The sequence below is a fragment of the Tachyglossus aculeatus genome, chromosome 22 (assembly GCF_015852505.1).
Source record: "Tachyglossus aculeatus isolate mTacAcu1 chromosome 22, mTacAcu1.pri, whole genome shotgun sequence".
Taxonomy (NCBI): Eukaryota; Metazoa; Chordata; class Mammalia; order Monotremata; family Tachyglossidae; genus Tachyglossus; species Tachyglossus aculeatus.
The window spans coordinates 38,462,795-38,482,961 of NC_052087.1; the positions used below are offsets into that span (position 1 = coordinate 38,462,795).

Sequence of the window (20,167 nt, forward strand, 5' to 3'; positions counted from 1 at the left end):
AAGGCTGTCCATCACCTCGCCCCCTCCTACCTCACCTCCCTTCTCTCCTTCTACTGCCCAGCCCGCACCCTCCGCTCCTCCACCACTAATCTCCTCACTGTACCTCGCTCTCGCCTGTCCCGCCATCGACCCCTGACCCACGTCATCCCCGGGGCCTGGAATGCCCTCCCTCTGCCCATCCGCCAAGCTAGCTCTCTTCCTCCCTTCAAGGCCCTGCTGAGAGCTCACCTCCTCCAGGAGGCCTTCCCAGACTGAGCCCCTTCTTTCCTCTCCCCCTCGTCCCCCTCTCCATCCCCCCGTCTTACCTCCTTCCCTTCCCCACAGCACCTGTATATATGTATATATGGTTGTACATATTTATTACTCTATTTATTTATTTATTTATTTATTTATTTTACTTGTACATTTCTATCCTACTTATTTTATTTTGTTGGTATGTTTGGTTCTGTTCTCTGTCTCCCCCTTTTAGACTGTGAGCCCACTGTTGGGTAGGGACTGTCTCTATGTGATGCCAATTTGTACTTCCCAAGAGCTTAGTACAGTGCTCTGCACATAGTAAGCGCTCAATAAATACGATTGATTGATTGATATGAATGAATACGATTGATTGAATGAATCATCATCGTCATCATCAATTGTATTTATTGAGCGCTTACTATGTGCAGAGCACTGTCCTAAGCGCTTGGGAAGTACAAATTGGCAACATATACAGTCCCTACCCAACAGTGGGCTCACAGTCTAAAAGGGGGAGACAGAGAACAAAACCAAACATACTAACAAAATAAAATAAATAGAATAGATATGTACAAGTAAAATAAATAAATAGAATAATAAATGAATATGATTGATTGAATGAATGAATGAATATGAATGAATGAATACGATTGATTGAATGAATGAATGAATATGAATAAATACGATTGAATGGATATGGATAGAATGAATATGGATGAATGAATGAATATGAATGAATGAATGCATATATATGAATGAATGGATGGATGAATGAATGCATACGATTGAATGGATGAATGAATAATATGAATGAATGAATATGAATGAATGAATGAATGAATGAAAAAAGAGCCCTGCCGACCTTAAACCGAGCGAGGAATGACAGAGAACCAAAGTACCAACCAGGCCCGAAGGCCCGCCTAGAAACGGCGATTAGGCCCCGCCCCTTTTCCCTCCTGCGCCTGCGTACTGGAGGGCGGAGCCGCCCCCCCCTCCTCCGGAGCGGCCGCAGCCCGCCTCTGCGCCTGCGCACCCGCTCGCCTCCCGCCCTTGGGAGCCTCCCCTCCCCCCCACCCCCCCCCCGCCCTCCTCCGGAGCGGCCGCAGCCCGCCTCTGCGCATGCGCACCCTCCCGCCTCCCGCCCTTGGGAGCCGTCGCGCCCTCCCGGCCCAGTCAGTCGCCGCCGGTCCTCTGAGGGAGGGCCACGCGAGGAGCCTCGGGGACCCGCTGCTTGATATTTTTTTTTATTTTTTATTTTTCCTCCTTCCTCCCCCTCGGGTCCGTGAGGCCATGGCGGATCCGGCGGCAGCCACCCAGTCTCCCTCCATCTCGTCGTCCTCCGGGGCCGACCCCGCCGGCAGCCCCAGCCTTGCGGGGAAGAGCTGCGCCTCCTCTTGTGCGGGTAAGGAGGGCCCCGGGGGGAAGAAGAGAGGGGAAAATATAATAAAAATGATAATAATGGGATTTGTTAAGCGCTTACTACGTGCCAATCAATCAATCGTATTTATTGAGCGCTTACTGTGGGCAGAGCACTGTACTGAGCGCTTGGGAAGTCCAAGTTGGTCCCTACCCAACAGTGGGCTCACAGTCTAGAAGGGGGAGACAGAGAACAAAACCAAGCATATTAACAAAATAAAATAAATAGAATAGATATGTACAAGTAAAATAAATAGAGTAATAAATATGTACAAACATATATACAGGTGCTGTGGGGAAGGGAAGGAGGGGGCTGAGTGTGGGAAGGCCTCCTGGAGGAGGTGAGCTCTCAGTAGGGCCTTGGCCTTGCCAACCGCTGTTCTAAGCGCTGGGGGGGATGCAGGGTGATCAGGTTGCCCCATGTGGGGCTCACAGTCTTCATCCCCGTTTTACAGATAGGGAGAGAGGAAAATAATAATTAAAATGATAATAATGGTATTTGTTAAGCGCTTACTATGTGCCAAGCACTGTTCTAAGCGCCGGGGGGGGTGCAAGGTGATCAGGTTGTCCCATGTGGGGCTCACAGCCTTCATCCCCATTTTGCAGATAGGGAATTAAGACACAGAGAAGTGAATAATAATAATAATAATGGTATTTATTAAGTGCTTACTATGTGCCTAGCACTGGTGGGGGGGAGATATGAATAATAATAATAATGGTATTTGTTAAGCGCTTACTCTGTGCCAAGCACTGTTCTAAGCACTGAGGGGAATGCAAAGTGATCAGGTTGTCCCATATGGGGCTCACAGTCTTCATCCCCATTTTGCAGTTAGGGAATTAAGACAGAAGTGAATAATAATAATAATAATAATGGTATTTGTTAAGTGCTTACTATGTGCCAAACACTGGTGGGGGGAGATATGAATAATAATAATAATAATGGTATTTGTTAAGTGCTTACTATGTGCCAAGCACTGGTGGGGGTGGGAGATACAAGGTGATCAGGTGGTTCCACATGGGGCTCACGGTCTTCATCCCCATTTTACAGATAGGGAACTGAGACACAGAGAAGTGAACAATGATAATGGTATTTGTTAAGCACTTACTATGTGCAAAGCACTGTTCTAAGTGCTGGGGGAATGCAAGATGATCAGGTTGTCCCACTAGGGGCTCACAGTCTTCATCCCCATTTTGCAGATGAGGGAACTGAGGCACAGAGAAGTGAATAATAATAATAATGGTATTTGTTAAGTGCTTACTATGTGCTAAGCACTGGAGGGGATACATGGTGATCAGGTGGTCCCACATGGGACTCACTGTCTTCATCCCCATTTTACAGATGATGGAACTGAGGCCCAGAGAAGTGAAGTGACTTGCCCAAATCACACAGCTGGCAAGCGGTGGAGTAGGGATTAGAACCCACAACCTCTGACTCCCAAGCCCGGGCTCTTTCCACTGAGCCACACTGCTTCTCTAGAGACAGACACCATGGGGAGTGAAGAAAGCCCTGACAGAATGAGGGAATATCAGGGTGAAGGGGCACAGGATGAGTTAGCTTGACCACACTAGGAAGGCCTTAATGAGGTAAAAGGTGGTATCATGAGGTAAAAAGATGGGGGAGACGACGTCGAAACAAAGGGGGTCAACAGAAGAGGGGTCTGGGGATGACGTGAAAAAACAAAACGCTGAATTACCCTCAAATGCTAGGGGTCCAAACAGTGGGGAGCCCAGAGGGGAAGGGGAGTATGGGTAGATTCATTCAATCATATTTATTCATTCATTCAATTGCATTTATTGAGCGCTTACTATGTGCAGAGCACTGTACTAAGCACTTGGGAAGTCCAAATCCGCAACATCTAGAGACGGTCCCTACCCAACAATGGGCTCGCAGTCTAGAAGTGGGAGACAGACAACAAAACAAGTAGGTTGACATTAGAATAAATAGAACTATAGCTATAGACACATCATTAATAATAATAATATAAATAGAGTAATAAGTATGTACAAATATACACAGTGCTGTGGGGAGGGGAAGAGAGGAAAAAAGGGGGGATAGATGAAGCGGCTGAAGTGACGAGGGAAAAACCAGGAATTGTTTTTTTTCCTGTAACAGGTTGTGAAGGGAACAGGTGGGGAAAGGGGTGCTCCCAGGAGTGGGAGTTGACGCCCACGAAATGGCAGGGGAGAAGGAACATCTTGGGAAAGGGAGGTGGCATAGGATTCGGGTGGAGAGGGCTGTGATTAGGGGACAGAAAGATCTTTTAATGGAGTTGGGGCTCTGCTGAGAGAATTCAGGACTGGGATTTCTAGGGGAATTGAGACTGCTGGGGTCGGTCTGGTTAAAATAAATAAGGCCGGCTCAGATTTTGTAGGGGTGGGTGTCAAATGAGTTGAGGATTAATAGGAAAGAAATTTTCCAGATAGCGATTGGGGGGGTTCAGAGTGGGGAGAGCTCTAAATGTAGGATTTTTGTGTTTTTGTTTTATAATAGGAGGGCGAAACGGAGGCTTGATAGGAATTTCAGGCAGACCCCACATTTTAACACTTGGGCTTTTCTTGTACCTTTATTTTATATTTATAGATCCATTTCAATAATGTCTGATATTTGCAATGGTTCTTATATAAGAGACTCTGGAGCAACTGGATTGTCCCTAACGTCTCAGGGAAGATTTAGGAGGCAGTTCTTGGTTGGTGCAAAGATGGATCCGTTTCACCATCTTCTGCAACGTGACGGGTCCCTTTGCTGTTCGCCATCGAGAAGAGACAGGAGAGTACCTTATCTCTGTAGGAGTTACTGCATAAAGCAGTTGCATTATTTTTATAGGGAGTGGTGATAGGTAATCGTACCAAATGGAAAATATGCATTGATTTGATCGTGTTTGCGGTGGGATATTTTCAGTCGCAGTAAAACGAAAAGGAGGGTTCTGAAGCAAAGGAGGGTGAAGGGGTAGGATGGGAACAAAGCAGGGTCTGCTTTAGCCCCCTTCTCTTTCCCTCTGAATGACATGGAGAGAAGCAGCAAGGCCGCCTTTAGTTTCCATTGTATACATGTCTGCTCGTTGGTGGGAGCTGGCTGGCAACCTCCCCTTGTGCAGAGATCTGCAGTGCAGATGCCTCCTCAGAAGAAAAAAAAAAGCAACCCAGGCAGGTGATGGTTCTTAAAGGGACTTGAGCCTCTTCCTGAAAAAAACAACACAATAATAAACATTATTTGTTTTTGTTTAAAGGTTTTAAGCTGTGACCAAGACAGACGGTTTTTATCTTTCCATTCAAAATTAATTTAAAGAGTTTGGTTTGTCAAAGAATTCTTTACTCTGTTCTTTCTTCTTGGCGTGTGATATAGATTCAGTAAGAAAGGAGCTATCACTGTAGCTTATTGTAGGTATATATTCTGTGACATATATGGTTTTGTGCAATTTCCACCTGTTATAGGACTTTTATGCCCTTTTAGGATTCTGGATATGCCCCTGATTATTTTTGTGGTTCTCTGCAACTGAGCAGAGGCAACATTCTCTGGGTCGAGGGTTATCTGGATTGGAAAAGGAATGAGGCAGCAAATTTGAGTCACATGTTCCTTGGCTAAATCAAGATCGAAAAAGAACCTGATAATTCACAAGAGCCTATTTTACCTCTACTTTTTTCCTCTATTAATCTATTCTTTGCCTAGCTCCAAAAAGAGGACATTAAATAGTACTAACCAATTTTTTTTTTTACCTCACTGTGTGAAGATCGTCATCCTTGGTATCTCTGTGAGGTGTGCACCCCACCCAATTTCTAAGGCCTACATGCCCCAGTTTCTTTTCAGTTGCAGTTTGTGATTTCAGATCATAGTTCTGAGAATCAAACTGTTGTACACTCGATTCTTCCGTAATGTGTGCTTTCACTATACATTTTAGATAGAACTTTGTTAGGGAATTGGGAATGCTCCTCCAACAATACACTTCTATTTGGAAAGAGTGTAATGCAATGTCAGAGAAATGTTTTTGCGTATGTGCCTGGCATTGGTCAAGACTTGGTTTCTACGGTGAGTTTTTCGTAACAAGGCATTTGCGCAGAACAGAACCTCTGATTTACAAAACAAACTCGGTGCCAACGTTTTAGACAATCTGGCAGTAGACATGAAAAATTTAGACCTAGCATAAAATAAAACTTTAGGGTAGATATGCATTTATATACAGTTTTCCCTCTAACACCAAAGTATTAATAGCTGGGAGGCAAGGGATGTCTACTTAGAGGACAGATTATTTTCCAAAACAAAGCCGATAAACTCTGGGAAGAAATATAAATTTGATGACATAATTTACATGTTCCCCCTTCTGTCCTAGCTGTTCTTGACCATATTTCTGGAATCATCATTAGTATTAGATCTAGCAGCTGTCTTATGGTGGAAGCCCACCACAGCTTGCCTCTGATAGTGGAAAGATAAGCAAAAAATTGCTTATAATTGCTTTAAGTTGATGTTTTAAAAAATTCACATTTTAAGAAGATCCTCATGTTTTCAGTCATTTGGAAGCTTCATCACTTTAGAACATAGTCCTTGGGGAAAAACATATGTGCATATTCATATAAAACCTGGGGTCTAATTCTGGCTCCACCACTTGTCTGCTGTGTGACCTTGGGCAAGTTGCTGAACTTCTCTAGGCCTCAGTTACCTCATCTGCAAAATGGAGTTGAAGACTGTGAGCCCCATGTGGGACAATGGACTGTGTCCACCTTGATTAGCTTGTATATACCCCAGCACTTAGTACCATGCTTGGCACATAGTAAGCTTTTAATAAATATCACAATTATTATTATATATTCCGAACATCTCCTTATATATGCAACACTTTGTAAAAATGAATGTTCCTTATTAATCCCATTGTGCTTACATCTCATCTATCTTGCCACCAACCCCTTTCCCACATCCTCCCTCTAGTATGGAACTCCCTCCCTCTCCGTATACGCCAGACCACCACTCTCCCCACCTTCAAAGCTTTATTAAGGTCACATCTCCAAGTGGCTTTTCCCAATTAAGGCCTCTTTTCCCTGGTTCCATCTCATTCATTAATTCATTCCATCGTATTTCTTAAGCGCTTACTGTGTGCAAAGCACTGTACTAAGCGCTCGGGGTTGTACAGTATAACAATAAACAGACACATTTCCTGCCCACAACAAGCTCACAGTCCCTTCTGTCATCTCTGCAGTTCAATCTGTGACCTTCTGAGCATTCGATATGCACCCCACCCTCAGCCCCGCAGCACTTAAGTACATCTTGATAAATTATGTATTATGCATTATTTATAGTGTCTGTGTCCCCCTGTAGACTGTAAGCTCAGCATGGGCAGGGAACATGTCTACCAACTCTTGTACTCGCCTAAGTGCTTATTACAGTTAACTGCATACAGTAAGTGCTCAATAAATACCATTGAGGATGATAATGACGTGAATGCTGTGATGTCCACCCACTAAATTTAAAATGAACTTAATTTCTTACTGGGTCCCTGAGGTGTTGTTCTGAATTAGATGTAAACATATATGTCTGTGTCTATATAGATGTACTGTATCTGGAGATGCATCTGAATTCTTCAAACAGTTAGTTTGTATTCTCTGCGCCATCCCTATTTTTAGATCTGTGCCTCAATATTGCACAAAGGCTTACCCTGCATTTAAAGATGCTTGAGTGTACAGTCATCAATTTATTACTGAAACTCTTCCTCGTCGCAAAATGGTCTCCACGGCACTCATACTGTGTAATGCCCTGAGCTTCAGCTTACATCGAAATAAGATGAAGTTGGTTTTGTTGGTCTCAAATAACCTTTTGTGTAAGGACATACATCTATAGCATTGGATTCACATGCTCCGATAGCTTATTAAACAGCGTCATTGTCCATAGCTAATTCAAATGCTTTCCAAAAAGGTATGGAGTGGGTTTTGCCTTTTAGAATCCTCTTAATCTTCTACATTCCCCTCATTGAATCCTGCCTCATAATCCCTTTCCTCAAGATTGAATCAGCCAGAAAAGTCTGGATGAATTTCCCTTTGTATCCTATCACACCTTTCTGGAACAACCTAAAGGGGGAATTGTTTTTTCGTGTGTGTGTGTGATGTAATCAACCTTCAGTTGATTGCATATGCCCTCAAAGTCCTGTTGATTTGGAGATTCAAAAATTATAACTAGTGTTCTGCAGGGTACAGGCCTTCCTTGCCTGACCTGTCTGGTGTGAATTTTAGAAACAAGAGTCCCTCTAACAGTGCAGAACAAGGAAGTGTAGGATCTGGTAGCTAGGTCTCTTGGCTTTTTTTGGCCAGGTTTGCTGTGCAGTATGTTTGAATATTGTAAAACAGACTTTACCATTATAATGGATTTCTAAGAGGAAAGGATGAGATCCATAGTTTAAAATGGCTTTGTGGAATTTTGTCTTTTTGCCATAGGTGAAGGTGTTGATAATGGGGATGAAGTAGAAGAACTTAGATATTAGTATAATTTTCAGAATAAACAAAGCAACTATATATAGTATAGCTGCCTCCACTACTTTAGCGGAGTCTGTCATCTTTAATGTAAGCTGAAAGACATTCCTTTTGCTTTATAATGTATATTTACATAACTTGTGAAATTCAGTATCTTGCCCCAGACTAGTATTTGTGATTCTCGTTTAGAAACACAATGCCAAAATAAACTATGGTTGCATCTTCCTTGTTAAAATCAGCTCCAGGCTAATACAGCTTGGCAGCAGTCTTTTTTTAAAACCAATTTTGTTGCCATTTTTGGCCATTTTTTCCTTCCATAAAACTTAATTGTTTTGGGGGGTTCCTTCTAAAAACATTTTTGCGCACTCTCCACACAACATTTAATATTGTATACTGTTCATTTGTATTTTTTCCTAATGCTTGAAATCATTTAAACTGTTCTTGTGGCCTCCTCTGCTGAAAGTCTTCTTTATAGGAGAACTGATGGCTCAGATAACCACTCAGTGGTATTTGAGTGCTTAGCATGTGCAGAACACTGTACTAAGCTCTTGAGAAAGTAGAGTCAATCAATCAGTGGTATTTATTGAGTGCTTACTGTGTTCAGAGCACTACACTAAACTTAGCTTGGGAGAGTAATAATAATAATTGTGGTTAACTACTTACTATGTGGCAGGCACTGTTCTAAGCACTGGGGTGAATACAAACAAATCAGGTTGGACAAAGTCCCTGTCCCACATGGGGCTCACAGTCTTAATCCCCATTTTACAGATGAGGAAACTGAGGCCCGGAGAATAATAATAATAATGATAGCATTTGTTAAGCTCTTACTATGTGCAAAGCACTGTTCTAAGCGCTTGGGGGGATACAAGGTGATCAAGTTGTCCCACGTGGGGCTCACAGGCTTCATCCCCATTTTACAGATGAGGTAACAGGCTCAGAGAAGTCCCAAGGTCACACAGGAGACATGCGGTGGCGGAACCAGGATTAGAACCCATGACCTCCTGAGTCCCAGGCTCATGCTGTATCTACTATGCCTTGCTGCTTCTCCTAGTACAATGCAACAGAGTTGGTAGACTTGTTCCCTGCCTGCAAGAAGCTAACAGTCTAGAGCGGAAGATACAATATTACAAATACGTAAATTACAGATGTGTTCATAAGTATTGTGCAGCTGAGGGAGGGGTGAATATCAAATGTAAGAAGGGTACAGCTCCAAGGGCCTAGAGAGTTTAGTCAGGGAAGGCCTCCTAGAGGAGATGTGATTTTAATAAATCATTGAAAGGGTGAGATGAGTGTAGATGACCCCCCCACCAATCCAATCCTGATGGAGAGGGATTAACTGTACCCCTACACCCTGGTGAACAGGTGATCAGCCTCTGGCTTCTCCATTGAGGAGGGAATACCTTGTCTCTCAACTTAGAGAGAAGTAGGGTGTACAGCAGTATTGCTGGTTTGGCATTATTAATGTGCTACCTATTACCTACAGAATTTCATTTACAACAAATGGTTGTGATGTTTGTGATCTGGGAAACAAGATAGCTGAGTAAAGAAATTAGATAATAATAATAATGGTATTTGTTAAGCGCTTACTATGTGCAAAGCACTGTTCTAAGCACTGGGGGGATACAGGGTGCTCCCTTCAAAGCCCTACTGAGAGCTCACTTCCATCAGGAAGCCTTCCCAGACTAAGCCCCCCTTTCCTCTCACCCCCCACCCCCCCGCCCTACCTCCTTCCCCTCCCCACAGCACCTTTATATATGTTTGTACAGATTTATTACTCTATTTATTTTACTTGTACATATTTACTATTCTATTTATTTTGTTTTGTTGTCTGTCTCCCCCTTCTAGACTGTGAGCCCGTTGTTGGGTAGAGACCATCTCTATATGTTGCCAACTTGTTCTTCCCAAGCGCTCAGTACAGTGCTCTGCATACAGTAAGCTCAGTAAATACGATTGAATGAATGAAAAGGTGATCAGGTTGTCCCACGTGGGGCTCACAGTCTTAATCCCCATTTTACAGATGAGGTAACTGAGGCCCAGAGAAGTTAAGTGACTTGCCCAAAGTCACACAGCTGACAATTGGTGGAGTGGGATTTGAACCCATGGCCTCTGACTAGATAAAATTGTAATATCAACAGAAGGCATTCATGTCCATTTGAAGGATATCTCATTACTTTATAGGTTTAATTTTCAAATACTGTACTTGCTAGATAACTCATATCAGAACCACACCTTCCCCCCCCACCCCAAGCCAAACATAATAATTAGTTATCTTGCCCCTATGTTTAAAACTGTAAAGATGCATATTTTTCCCTTTCTTCAAAAACTTTCAGGAGCAGTTTATCATCATGCAACTCTTTAAAGAAATAGGTACCATGATCAGTCTGTTTACAGTAATTTTTTTAGGGAGAAAATTGTAAAACATGATTTGAGTCTAGCACAGGTCTTATTTTATGAGCTAAGTCACTTGACCTGTAGAAATCAACTTTGCTGTAACCCTAATTCTTAGGTTCAAGATACTAGCAATTTTGACCAGGTCCTGTAGACTGTGAGATCGTGTGGCCAGGGATTGAGTCTGTTTATTGCTATGTTGTACTCTCCCAGGCGCTTAGTACAGTGCTTGGCACACACTAAGTGCTCAGCGAATACCATTGACAGAAGGAATAAAAGTTTAACTCAACATCTGAAATACATAAACTAGTAAGAAAAAGCCAACTATTACACATACATCGTTGGTACTCAGGTGTTGCAATTAACCAATCCTTTTTTTACCTAGAAAATGTGGACATTATGATGAAAATACCTCTTGTGCGATTTTAGAAAAGTTAAGTAAATGACCCTAAGCTTTCTATTTAGATTAGGCGTTTCAGGTTGTTTGTGAATCTCTCATGCAGCACTTGGCAGTGGGAAATTCTGGCGATCTTCCATTTCGTCCTATCTGATCAAACCTGCCACAAGCAGAGCCTTTGCCTTGTCATTGTGCTATTGAGTGAAAGTTTCAGAAAGTCTGCTTACTGAAAGGGTGTTTAGTTGCAGTCAGCATTGCTTGTGATTGCATCATTTGAAGGCCTTCACATTATTTCAGTGGCTTCAATAGGCATGTTGCACAGTAAAGAACCAGGTAACCATATTAACCAATATACTATCCTGGTGTTTGCTAGGCTGATTTCTTAAATATGTATTTGTCCCTGTTTATTTTCCATTTGAATGTTTACGACATAAGTCATTATGTTGCAGATGAATTTCCAATTTAATCAATTCACCTTCTTTAAAAAGTGATATACGTTCCAATCCTTATGCCAGACGAAATTCAAAATCCAGGATTTGGTGCTTAAATACATAAAGTGCTTTATTTTTGGAAGAAGCGGTGTCCCTGAGTATTAACTATCAGTGCTGGGTGCCCCCCAGTTTTATATGGTTTCAGGTTTATTGACTGTATGTTTAAGGTGTTTTAATTTTGTTTCTCTTGCAGAACTGAAGAGACCTCTTTGGTCTCTTGTTTTTGATATTTATTGTACTTCGTGCAAGAGACTATCATAAAATTTACTAACAGTTTAATGTGAAGGGAATAGGTAGCATTCACTCTGATATACCCATTTAAGAAGCTGTCTTATTATGTTTTATAGCTAACAAAAATCTGATGCGTATTTTCCCAACAGGCAATAGCTTTTTACAAAGCACTTGGTTAGGGAACTAATCTAGTAAATGGTTCTTGGTGCTGCAAGAAATTAATGGAAGCGGCTAGTTACACTGAGACTTAGAAGTCTGTACTTTAGAAGGGTCATGTTTGGAAATAGTCAAGCAGGTTCAGATTAATAATGAAAGAAACAAGAAAAATCGACCACATTCACCCCACCTGCCAATCACCAGCAATTATCAGCTGGAGGGATCAAAGCCTGGAGTGACAGCTCTGATCCCAGCTCTCCCTAGTGACTAAAAATAGCCGAACAAATTGTCTTTGCGTTTTGTGGACAATCAGATAACTCCTTTCAGCAACCCTTTTTCAGAAGCATTCTTTAAAAGCAGAAGAGATTATCCTCTTGACCATTTTGTATTTAAAAGATTCAGTGAAATGGATCTTTACTTCCTGCGATCAGTCCTTGACATTGAAAATCTAGGTGTAAATATACGAGAGTTAAAATATTTAAAAGGGGATTATTTTTACAGTTTAGTCTCCAGATAAACTCAGTACTTCAGGTTTTTTGTGTGGGATTTGAAATCCTTTTGATTGTTTAACTGCTGATTACATAGACAGTAAATGGCATGCATATTGTTTACAGAGTTTTGGGTGCGGTTGGCCATTATCCCAGTTGGGAATTAAATGTAACTAGTTCAATTTGAGATCAAATGCTGACTCTGAAGATTGCCATTAAAAATTATGGATTAAAATGCTCTTAAGTAAAAATGCTATAGTAAACCATGTTGAAAACTGAGAAGTAGAACAAATTCTAACACCCCCCGCCCCCACCGCAAAACTGACTAAAATTGTGACTAAGGAGGGGCAAAAAGGAAAGGCATTCACAGGTAACTGAAGGTAAACAAAAGAAATGCCACCTAATTGGAAATAAATTAGTGCATTGTCTAACAATGACTCTGTACATGATTTAACTTCCAGTACAATATTAGAGAAGAAAAAATGAGAGCAAGGACCTAGACATGTTTCATTGTCAACTTAGCCCCTGATTTTGGTTTCTGATAAACTTGATTAAAATTCTAGCTTCCTTGTGGATTGGAAGAAGCTTTAATCAAATAACTTGGCTATTAAAAGCAAAACAAAAGCTCTGTATGAAGGTCAGTGGAGGAAATAAATTAATAGTCATAGTAGTAGTGTTTATTAAGTGTTTACACACTAAGTGTTGAGCATTGCACTAAGCAGGAACATTTTTGAATGTGCCCTAAAGCAAAGCAGATAAAAGGAAGAACTGAAACAAAAACAGATAGAAGAACTGAATACAGGATAAATGTGTCCATTTTTATGTGATTTGATTTCATTGAAATTGAGCTACAGTTTACCCCAATAAAGTGTGATCAATCCATCCAAGCTACAGATTTTTCTGTCAATAAATTGCATTTATTGAGCACTTAACTATATGCAGAGCTCTTGGGAGAGTACATTACGAGCCCGTGGTTGGGTAGGGATTGTCTCTATCTGTTGCCAAATTGTACTTTCCAAGCGCTTAGTACAGTACTGTGCACACAGTAAGCACTCAATAAATACGATTGACTGAATGAATTATAACACAATAGGTCATTCATACTGGATAATTGTGATTAGTGATTCTTCCTCAGAGTGGATGTATTTTAACCTGTAATTGGTTACTTATCAGTATATTTAATCAGTTCATTTCAGCTGATGACAAAGTTGAAACAAGCCTAATTAAGAATATAGACAATACGTTTCTTTTGTAATAATTTATTACAGCATGCTATCAGTTAATCAGTGGTATTTATTATGTAAGCGGAGAACACTGTACACTTAAACCCTTGGGAAAGGGCATTTGGATCAAAAAACAGCCCCTGCTCTCAAGAACTGGACAAAATAATGAGGGAGACAGGCAGAAATCAGTGATTTACAAGTAGTGGGAGCCAAAGCAAGAACAAGTTGAATATACATATATGGATAAATGCAGTTTTTGACAGAATTTGGGGCGTGGGGAACTAATCAGGGAAAACTTCCTTGAGGATGTGGAATTTTTAGAAGGGCTTTGTATGTGGAGAAAGCTATGGTCTGTAAGAATCTTGGGTGCCAAAAAGTCTATAAACAGAGAATTACTTAAAGCGTAGTCTTATAGTTAGTGCAGTAACTGGCTTCATGGAAAGAACAGCTAACGTTTGATAGTCAGTGGAATTTATTGGACACTTTTGATAATATTTGAAAGGGGAAAATGAATGATGGAGTAAGCCAAAAAAATACAATAAAATGCCCTATAATGTGCTTCTGTAAGTAGAAGACCCCAGACAGGCCTCTGATGCAACTTATGACCTGTGCTATGTAGTGGAAGAGCTACTTTTCATAGTTAATGCTTTCATGTTAAAATTTTCCATTGTAAAAGAGTTGGAAGGGATGAAGCTTAGAGAGATCATAAATTGGGAGGAAGTTATTTCCTTTTGCCACCTTTAATTTTTGACACTGGATTTATAGTTTGGTTTTTTTGAATTTGTTCATTTTTCCAGTTTTACTCTTGGGGTTCTAAAACTTCAGATAAATGTATGATAATAATAATAATTATATTTGTTGAGTGCCCTACTATGTGCCAGGCATTATACTAAGCGCTGGGGTAGACACAAGCATATCAGGTCAGACATATTCCCTGTCCCACGTGGGATTCACAGTCTTAAATCCCCATTTTATAGATGAGGTAACTGAGACACAGAGGAAGTGAAGTGACTTGCACAAGGTCATATACTTCACTGTATTTGAATGTATTGAAGAAATAGGTGAACAGCCTTAGTAAAGGGGGAGTGGACAGGCAAGGGAAGATCCTTATTCAAGTATGTTCAGTTCTCCTGTAATGCAGAGTAACGTTCCTCTGAGTGACTGATACCATTGATTGATTCTTGAGTAATCCCACGTGAAGGAAAACTGAAACGTGTCTGTCATGTGTGAGCATTACAAGAACATTCCCTTGTACCCTAATAGCCATCTACCCAAAATGCGAAGTAAAGACTTGTGATATGGAAGAACTATATGTGAATATGAACTCTTCCATTTGAGTGAGTACAGAACTCCTCTTCAGAATGAGCCCTGTTCTGTGCTCAGAATCTTTGCAGTTAAAGAACTGCAATCCCACTCCAAATGGTTCCACTAAATTATTGTATGTAGAATGAGGAAAGATAGGAGGAGTCTTTCATTTTGTGTCTGTTACACTGAGTTAAAGGTCTTGGCATTTTTGAGTTACCGATCTGTAATATTCAAGGGAAACACCAAATTATGAAGTTACCGTGAAATATACTAATAATTCAATTACCCAAACTCTATAGATATTTTAAGTAGTGTTCAGTTAAAGAGAACTGAGACAATTATTTTGTAGAAGATCGTGAAGTTCAGTAGGTTTGGAAATGTACTGTCTTATTAAGCACTTACAATGAGATGATGGCATTTGTTAATCGCTTACAATGTGTCAGGCACTGTACTAAGCACTGGGGTAGATAAAGCAAATCGAATTGGGCACAGTCTGTATCCCACATGGGGTTCACAGTTTTCATCCCCATTTTACAGGTGAGATAACTGAGGCCTAGAGAAGTGAAGTGACTCATCCATGGTCACCCTGCAGACAAATGGTGGAGCCAGGATTAGAACCCAGGTCTTTTCGACTCCCAGGCCCCTGCTCTATCCACTAGGCCACACTTCTTCTCAGAGATGACGTGTGAGGTCTCAGGATCTGCCCAGAGGAATTGATCCTCTTTGCTTATGTTACCTAGCTAAAGGCAGAACTGGAACCAAAATCCAGTTCTCCCAATCGTCAGAGCAGCATTCAGTCCCTTGGACTAGCAGCTGGACTGCAAAGCACCAAACTGGGTAAATACAAGACAATAAAAACAAAGGCCACAGGGCTGAAAGGGTTGGGGGTTGGGGGAGGGAGGTGGACAAGGAGAAGAACAAGAATGTAGTACATATGAGTGAAAATGAAAATCCAGTGATCCAAAATATCAGTGATAAAAGGTATGTTAAACACTGTATGGAGGGGATAGTTTCTGAGTTCCTCACTGCTGCAGGCCAAACAATTCTTGGCTAGGAACCCCACAACATTCACAACTTTCTAAAATTTGGGAGGATAATATGTATCCCTCTTCCACTCCAGTAGAATGTGGGACTTTACTCCCCTGGAAGGAGAAGAGAGGCTGTCCTAGACAGTGGGCATTTTCCAATGCCCCGTAGGTATATGATTTTAAAAGGTTCAGTAGTTTCTCTTGGGTTTCCTTTTCCTCATAATCATCAATGTCTTATAACGAGAAGCTGATGTTGATTTTGTCTTTGTATTGATAAAGTAATAGCTGGGAAGTTCATGAACAACCATTCTGAAAGAGGAGGGTTTGTGAAGTACCTACAGTAGTAAAAGTAAATACATTTGAAAACTGACATGTCTGAATAAATATGAAATTCTTCTTCCTCCCCCCACCCCCAACAAAAGTAGCAGTAGAACCATCTTTTATCAGGGAAGTGGGCTTTTGGGGACACAAGTTCCTTCATTTTTCTCCTTTAGACATAAAAATATTGAGCAAAATAGTTGGTTGTTCCCTTTAAGTTGCAGAGGTTCTTCTTGAAATGCAAATTGAGGTTTTGCTTCCAGGTGAGTGAAAATTGAGTAGTGTTTTCCTTCCTATGAAGGTGAGTGCTAGTGGCCCTGTTAAAAGCTGGAAAAGTTAAAGATTCTTAACCAAAAGTAAACAATATTTTTCCTATGTGAGGTTGTTAAATTCTCATCCTGTATATTTTCTTTCAGATTCCTTTGTTTCTTCTTCTTCCTCTCAGCCTGTATCTATATTTTCGACCTCCCAAGGCAAGTCTGTCTTTTTCTTGTGTATTAATAAAAGAAAAATGTTCCAAAAGAGGCTGTAACTGGGGATGTGATGCAAGTTTTCACCACATCCCTAAAAACATGAATTTCAAACCAGTTCAAGTAAACTCTTGGGTATAAGTTCCTCAGGACCTGATCTATTCTCTAAAGAATTTAAGATTTGATTTTGTTTCAGGGGTTTACTTTTATATTGTTGAAGGAGTAAAGTCAAACTGTCCTCTAAAAAATGAGCCATGGGAATATCTTCAGAAAAAACACAGACCTCCAGAATATTCAGAATTTCAGAATGATCGAAGTGCGACATTCATTGCCGCATAACTGTTACTGAGACACTAAGGGTTTGGAAAAGGAAGACGCAAATTTGCCTCCATTGCCAGTGATAAAGGCAGGTTGTTAAATATCATCAGCCTGCTTTTAAGGGTCCTTAGATTGAACCAGAGTATTCAGAGAGTATTGAAGCAAGACTCCCTAACAAACCAGCAGGACTTGCTGACCTAGAGATTGTTGTAGTTTTTCCTTTTTTTAATCTGGAAATCAGTAAGAAGGAGAATTGGCAGTGGTTGCACTTCCAAAAAATTGGTGTAGGATGGGGAAAGAAGTGGGCTTCACTGACTTCTTCAAATAGCTGCTGCTTCATTGGGAGGACCTGTGTTGTAATCCCTGCTCCACTCTCCTGGTCTGCTGGGTGACCATGGGCAAGTCATTCACATCTCTGTGCCTCAGTTTTCTCATCTGTAAAATGGGGATTAAATCCTACTCCCTCCTACGTAGACTGTGAGCCCCAACCTGGTTATCTTGGTGTTTGACACACAATAAGTGCTTAACAAGTACCATAATGATTATAGTTGTTACTGCTGTTGTGGGCCCTATAAAGATCAGTGAAAGAGCCATTTTTTGTAAAAGAAAAAAACTAATTAAATTCACTCTAAATAAGTCTTATTAAGAGAAATGAAATAGACTTTTATTTTCCCTAGGCTTTATCCCAGGTGAAATTCAATAGGTTGGAAGTCCATTTGGTTGATGCCATAGAAATGCTAATTATCATCTCTTGGAGAATAAAGCCCGTAGGGGGTGAAAAGAATAGCATAATTTTCACTCAGTTTACTTACTATCAGACAATTTGCTGATTTGAGGTCAGACAGTCTATTGACTGGCATTTTAAAAGAAATATTGTATTTGTTGAGTGCTTATTATGTGCCAGATACTGAACTAACCGCTGGGGTAGATACAAGCTAATAGGTTATATCCACATGGGACTCACAGTCTTAATCCCCATTTTATAGCTGTTAACTGAGGCATGGAGAAGTTGTGACTTGACCAAGGGCACACAGCAGACAAGTGGCAGAGCCGGAATTAGAACACATCCTTTTTCTCCCAGGCCCAGGCTCTATTCACTAGGCCACACTGCTTCTGCATACGTCAGTGCTCTTAATGCAGTGATAAAATAATGTAAATGAAAAGGTGTTATTTTTAAATTTATGCTCTAGAATTAACTGGTGGAATCTGAGGGGGTGATGGCAGAAAGGAAATTTTGCTCTGCTCTCTTCTCATCGTTGCAAGTGTCATCTCATACCTTTTCATAAATCCATGCCTCAGTTTCATCAGGACTTTTTTTGTGCTTGGAGGAAAGGAACAGTTCTGCCAGTGTAAGCATTGCATGCTGATGCTGACCTATGTACAACTAACATCACTAAACATGTCTACAGATGAGAGAATAACAGGCAGCAGCTGACTAAAGAAATACCCTTAGCAGGTTCCTGGTTTTATTATTTTTTTAAACCAATGGAGAGTGGAGAATAGAAAAAGTAGGATTTTTTTCTAATCTGAAATCCACTCAAAACAGTTTTAATTTCACAATTTATTCTGAACTTTAGAGAGAAATTTGTGTAAATTTGTGCTTTCATTTTGCTGGTGCAATGGGAGTAGTAGGTGATATCCGAGTTATGGATCAAACTATATGGTAGTGTTCATTTTTCAAAGGACAATAGTAATAATGGTATTCGTTAAGCACTTACTAGGTGTCAAGCACTGTACTAAGTGCTGGGGTAGATGCAAGATTATCAGGTCCCACATTGGGGCTCACTTTCGAAGTAGGAGGGAGCACAGGTAGTGAATCCCCATTTTTCATATGAGGGAACTGAGGCATAGAAAATTTAAATCCAAGGTCATACAGGACGTAAGTGATGGAGCTGGGATTAGAACCCAGGTCTCTGACTCCCGGGCCAGTGTTTTATCCACAAGGCCACAGTGCTTCCATCCACAAATAATGCCAGTTTGGCATCAATGTATTTATTAATGTGACATCTTTTCAATTTTCAAGTGCAATTCATTAAAACCTGCATTTATGGGATCTAAGAGGTGGGAAAGATTTTTATCAGTAAAGTGACTCACACTTCAGTCTAGAGGTTCTCCAGAGATTCTTCTCCAAAAGTGGTTAGCCACCAGCTCAGACTTTGCCCCCATTTCTGAATCATGTCCAGCACCCTTTTCTTCCTAGTGATTATCTGGAGAGGCTCTTCCTTTCTTTTGAAATGTTAAAAGCTAAGGAATAATGGAGCATTAAGTTTTGGCTGTAATCATATTACCATGATTTGTCTTAACTTGTATCCTATTCAGTAAATTTGTATTTAGGGATATCCCTTGTCAGAAATAAGTATAAGCTATCCCTGGATTTCCTTGTTTAAGCCTGATGTTCAGCCTTTACTAAAAGCAGAATCAGGAAGAATAAATTCTATGAATTATTTCATTTAGGGGAAAAACAAATTGAAACAGCGTTACTACACAGGATCAGAAGTGCGTTTGCTTCCTTGGATGTCTGTGGATTCAGTCTCGTTAGTGCAATACATAGGCATCCTGAATAGGAAGTTTCAGTGTTGAGAATTTGGGGGCAGGCATTAGGGAAAAAGTATTTAGCCAGTTACAGCCTTTTTACAAAAAACAACATTTTTCTTTGTTCAAAAGAAACCCTTTGTTTAGGACCCAACTTGGCTGCAAAGTGTCTACTGGCTAACTTCCTATTTTGGTGCTGTGGCTGAAATTGCTGATACCGCTTTGCACGTTATTTAGCTTCAGTTTTGTCTTTCCTACTTGCTTTGTAAATTAGAAAGATTCATGTGGAGGGAAACCTATGCTTGAATGTTTTTTCAAGAGCTTGGTTAGAGTGTGTTTAAATGTATGTGGCAGTGTTAAATTTATTGACCAAATGTTAGCTATGACATTATCCTATGCCACTCACCCTATGGAAATGCTGCCCTTTATATGAAGTAGAATAACAGATTTATTTCTGTTTACTAGTTTCTTAATCTGGATTGAACCAAGTAGATGCCTGTTTCAGTAATTTATCAGACACTGGCACTTAATCTGTGCAGTCCAGGTTTGCAAGAGACAAACTGAGGGAAGGAAAGATTAAAGAGGGAAGATTAAGCAATCTGGGTTTAAGGGAGCAATTTTATTAAAAGTGGGGAACTTAAAAGAAGGTTAAATCATTTACAACTCTTGCAAGATTGATGTGAGTTCTTAAAATTAATCTCCTAATTTATCTGAACCAAAGA

The 20,167-nt window shown here is 40.6% G+C and overlaps 1 protein-coding gene across 3 annotated transcripts in view; it reads left to right on the forward strand.

The window, feature by feature from the left end:
- Window positions 1-1,381: 1,381 nt before the first annotated feature.
- The window catches only part of RTN3 (reticulon 3), a 56,674-nt gene continuing 37,888 nt past the window's right edge, over window positions 1,382-20,167 (forward strand). Inside the window, exons 1-2 of one of the 3 annotated variants that reach the window (XM_038764068.1) lie at window positions 1,382-1,636; window positions 16,542-16,598. In XM_038764068.1, coding sequence (XP_038619996.1) covers window positions 1,525-1,636; window positions 16,542-16,598 — 169 coding nt within the window. In that variant the 5' untranslated portion in view covers window positions 1,382-1,524. The remainder of the gene's footprint in view (window positions 1,637-16,541; window positions 16,599-20,167) is intronic. The other 2 variants (XM_038764070.1, XM_038764071.1) reach the window with 2 other exon arrangements.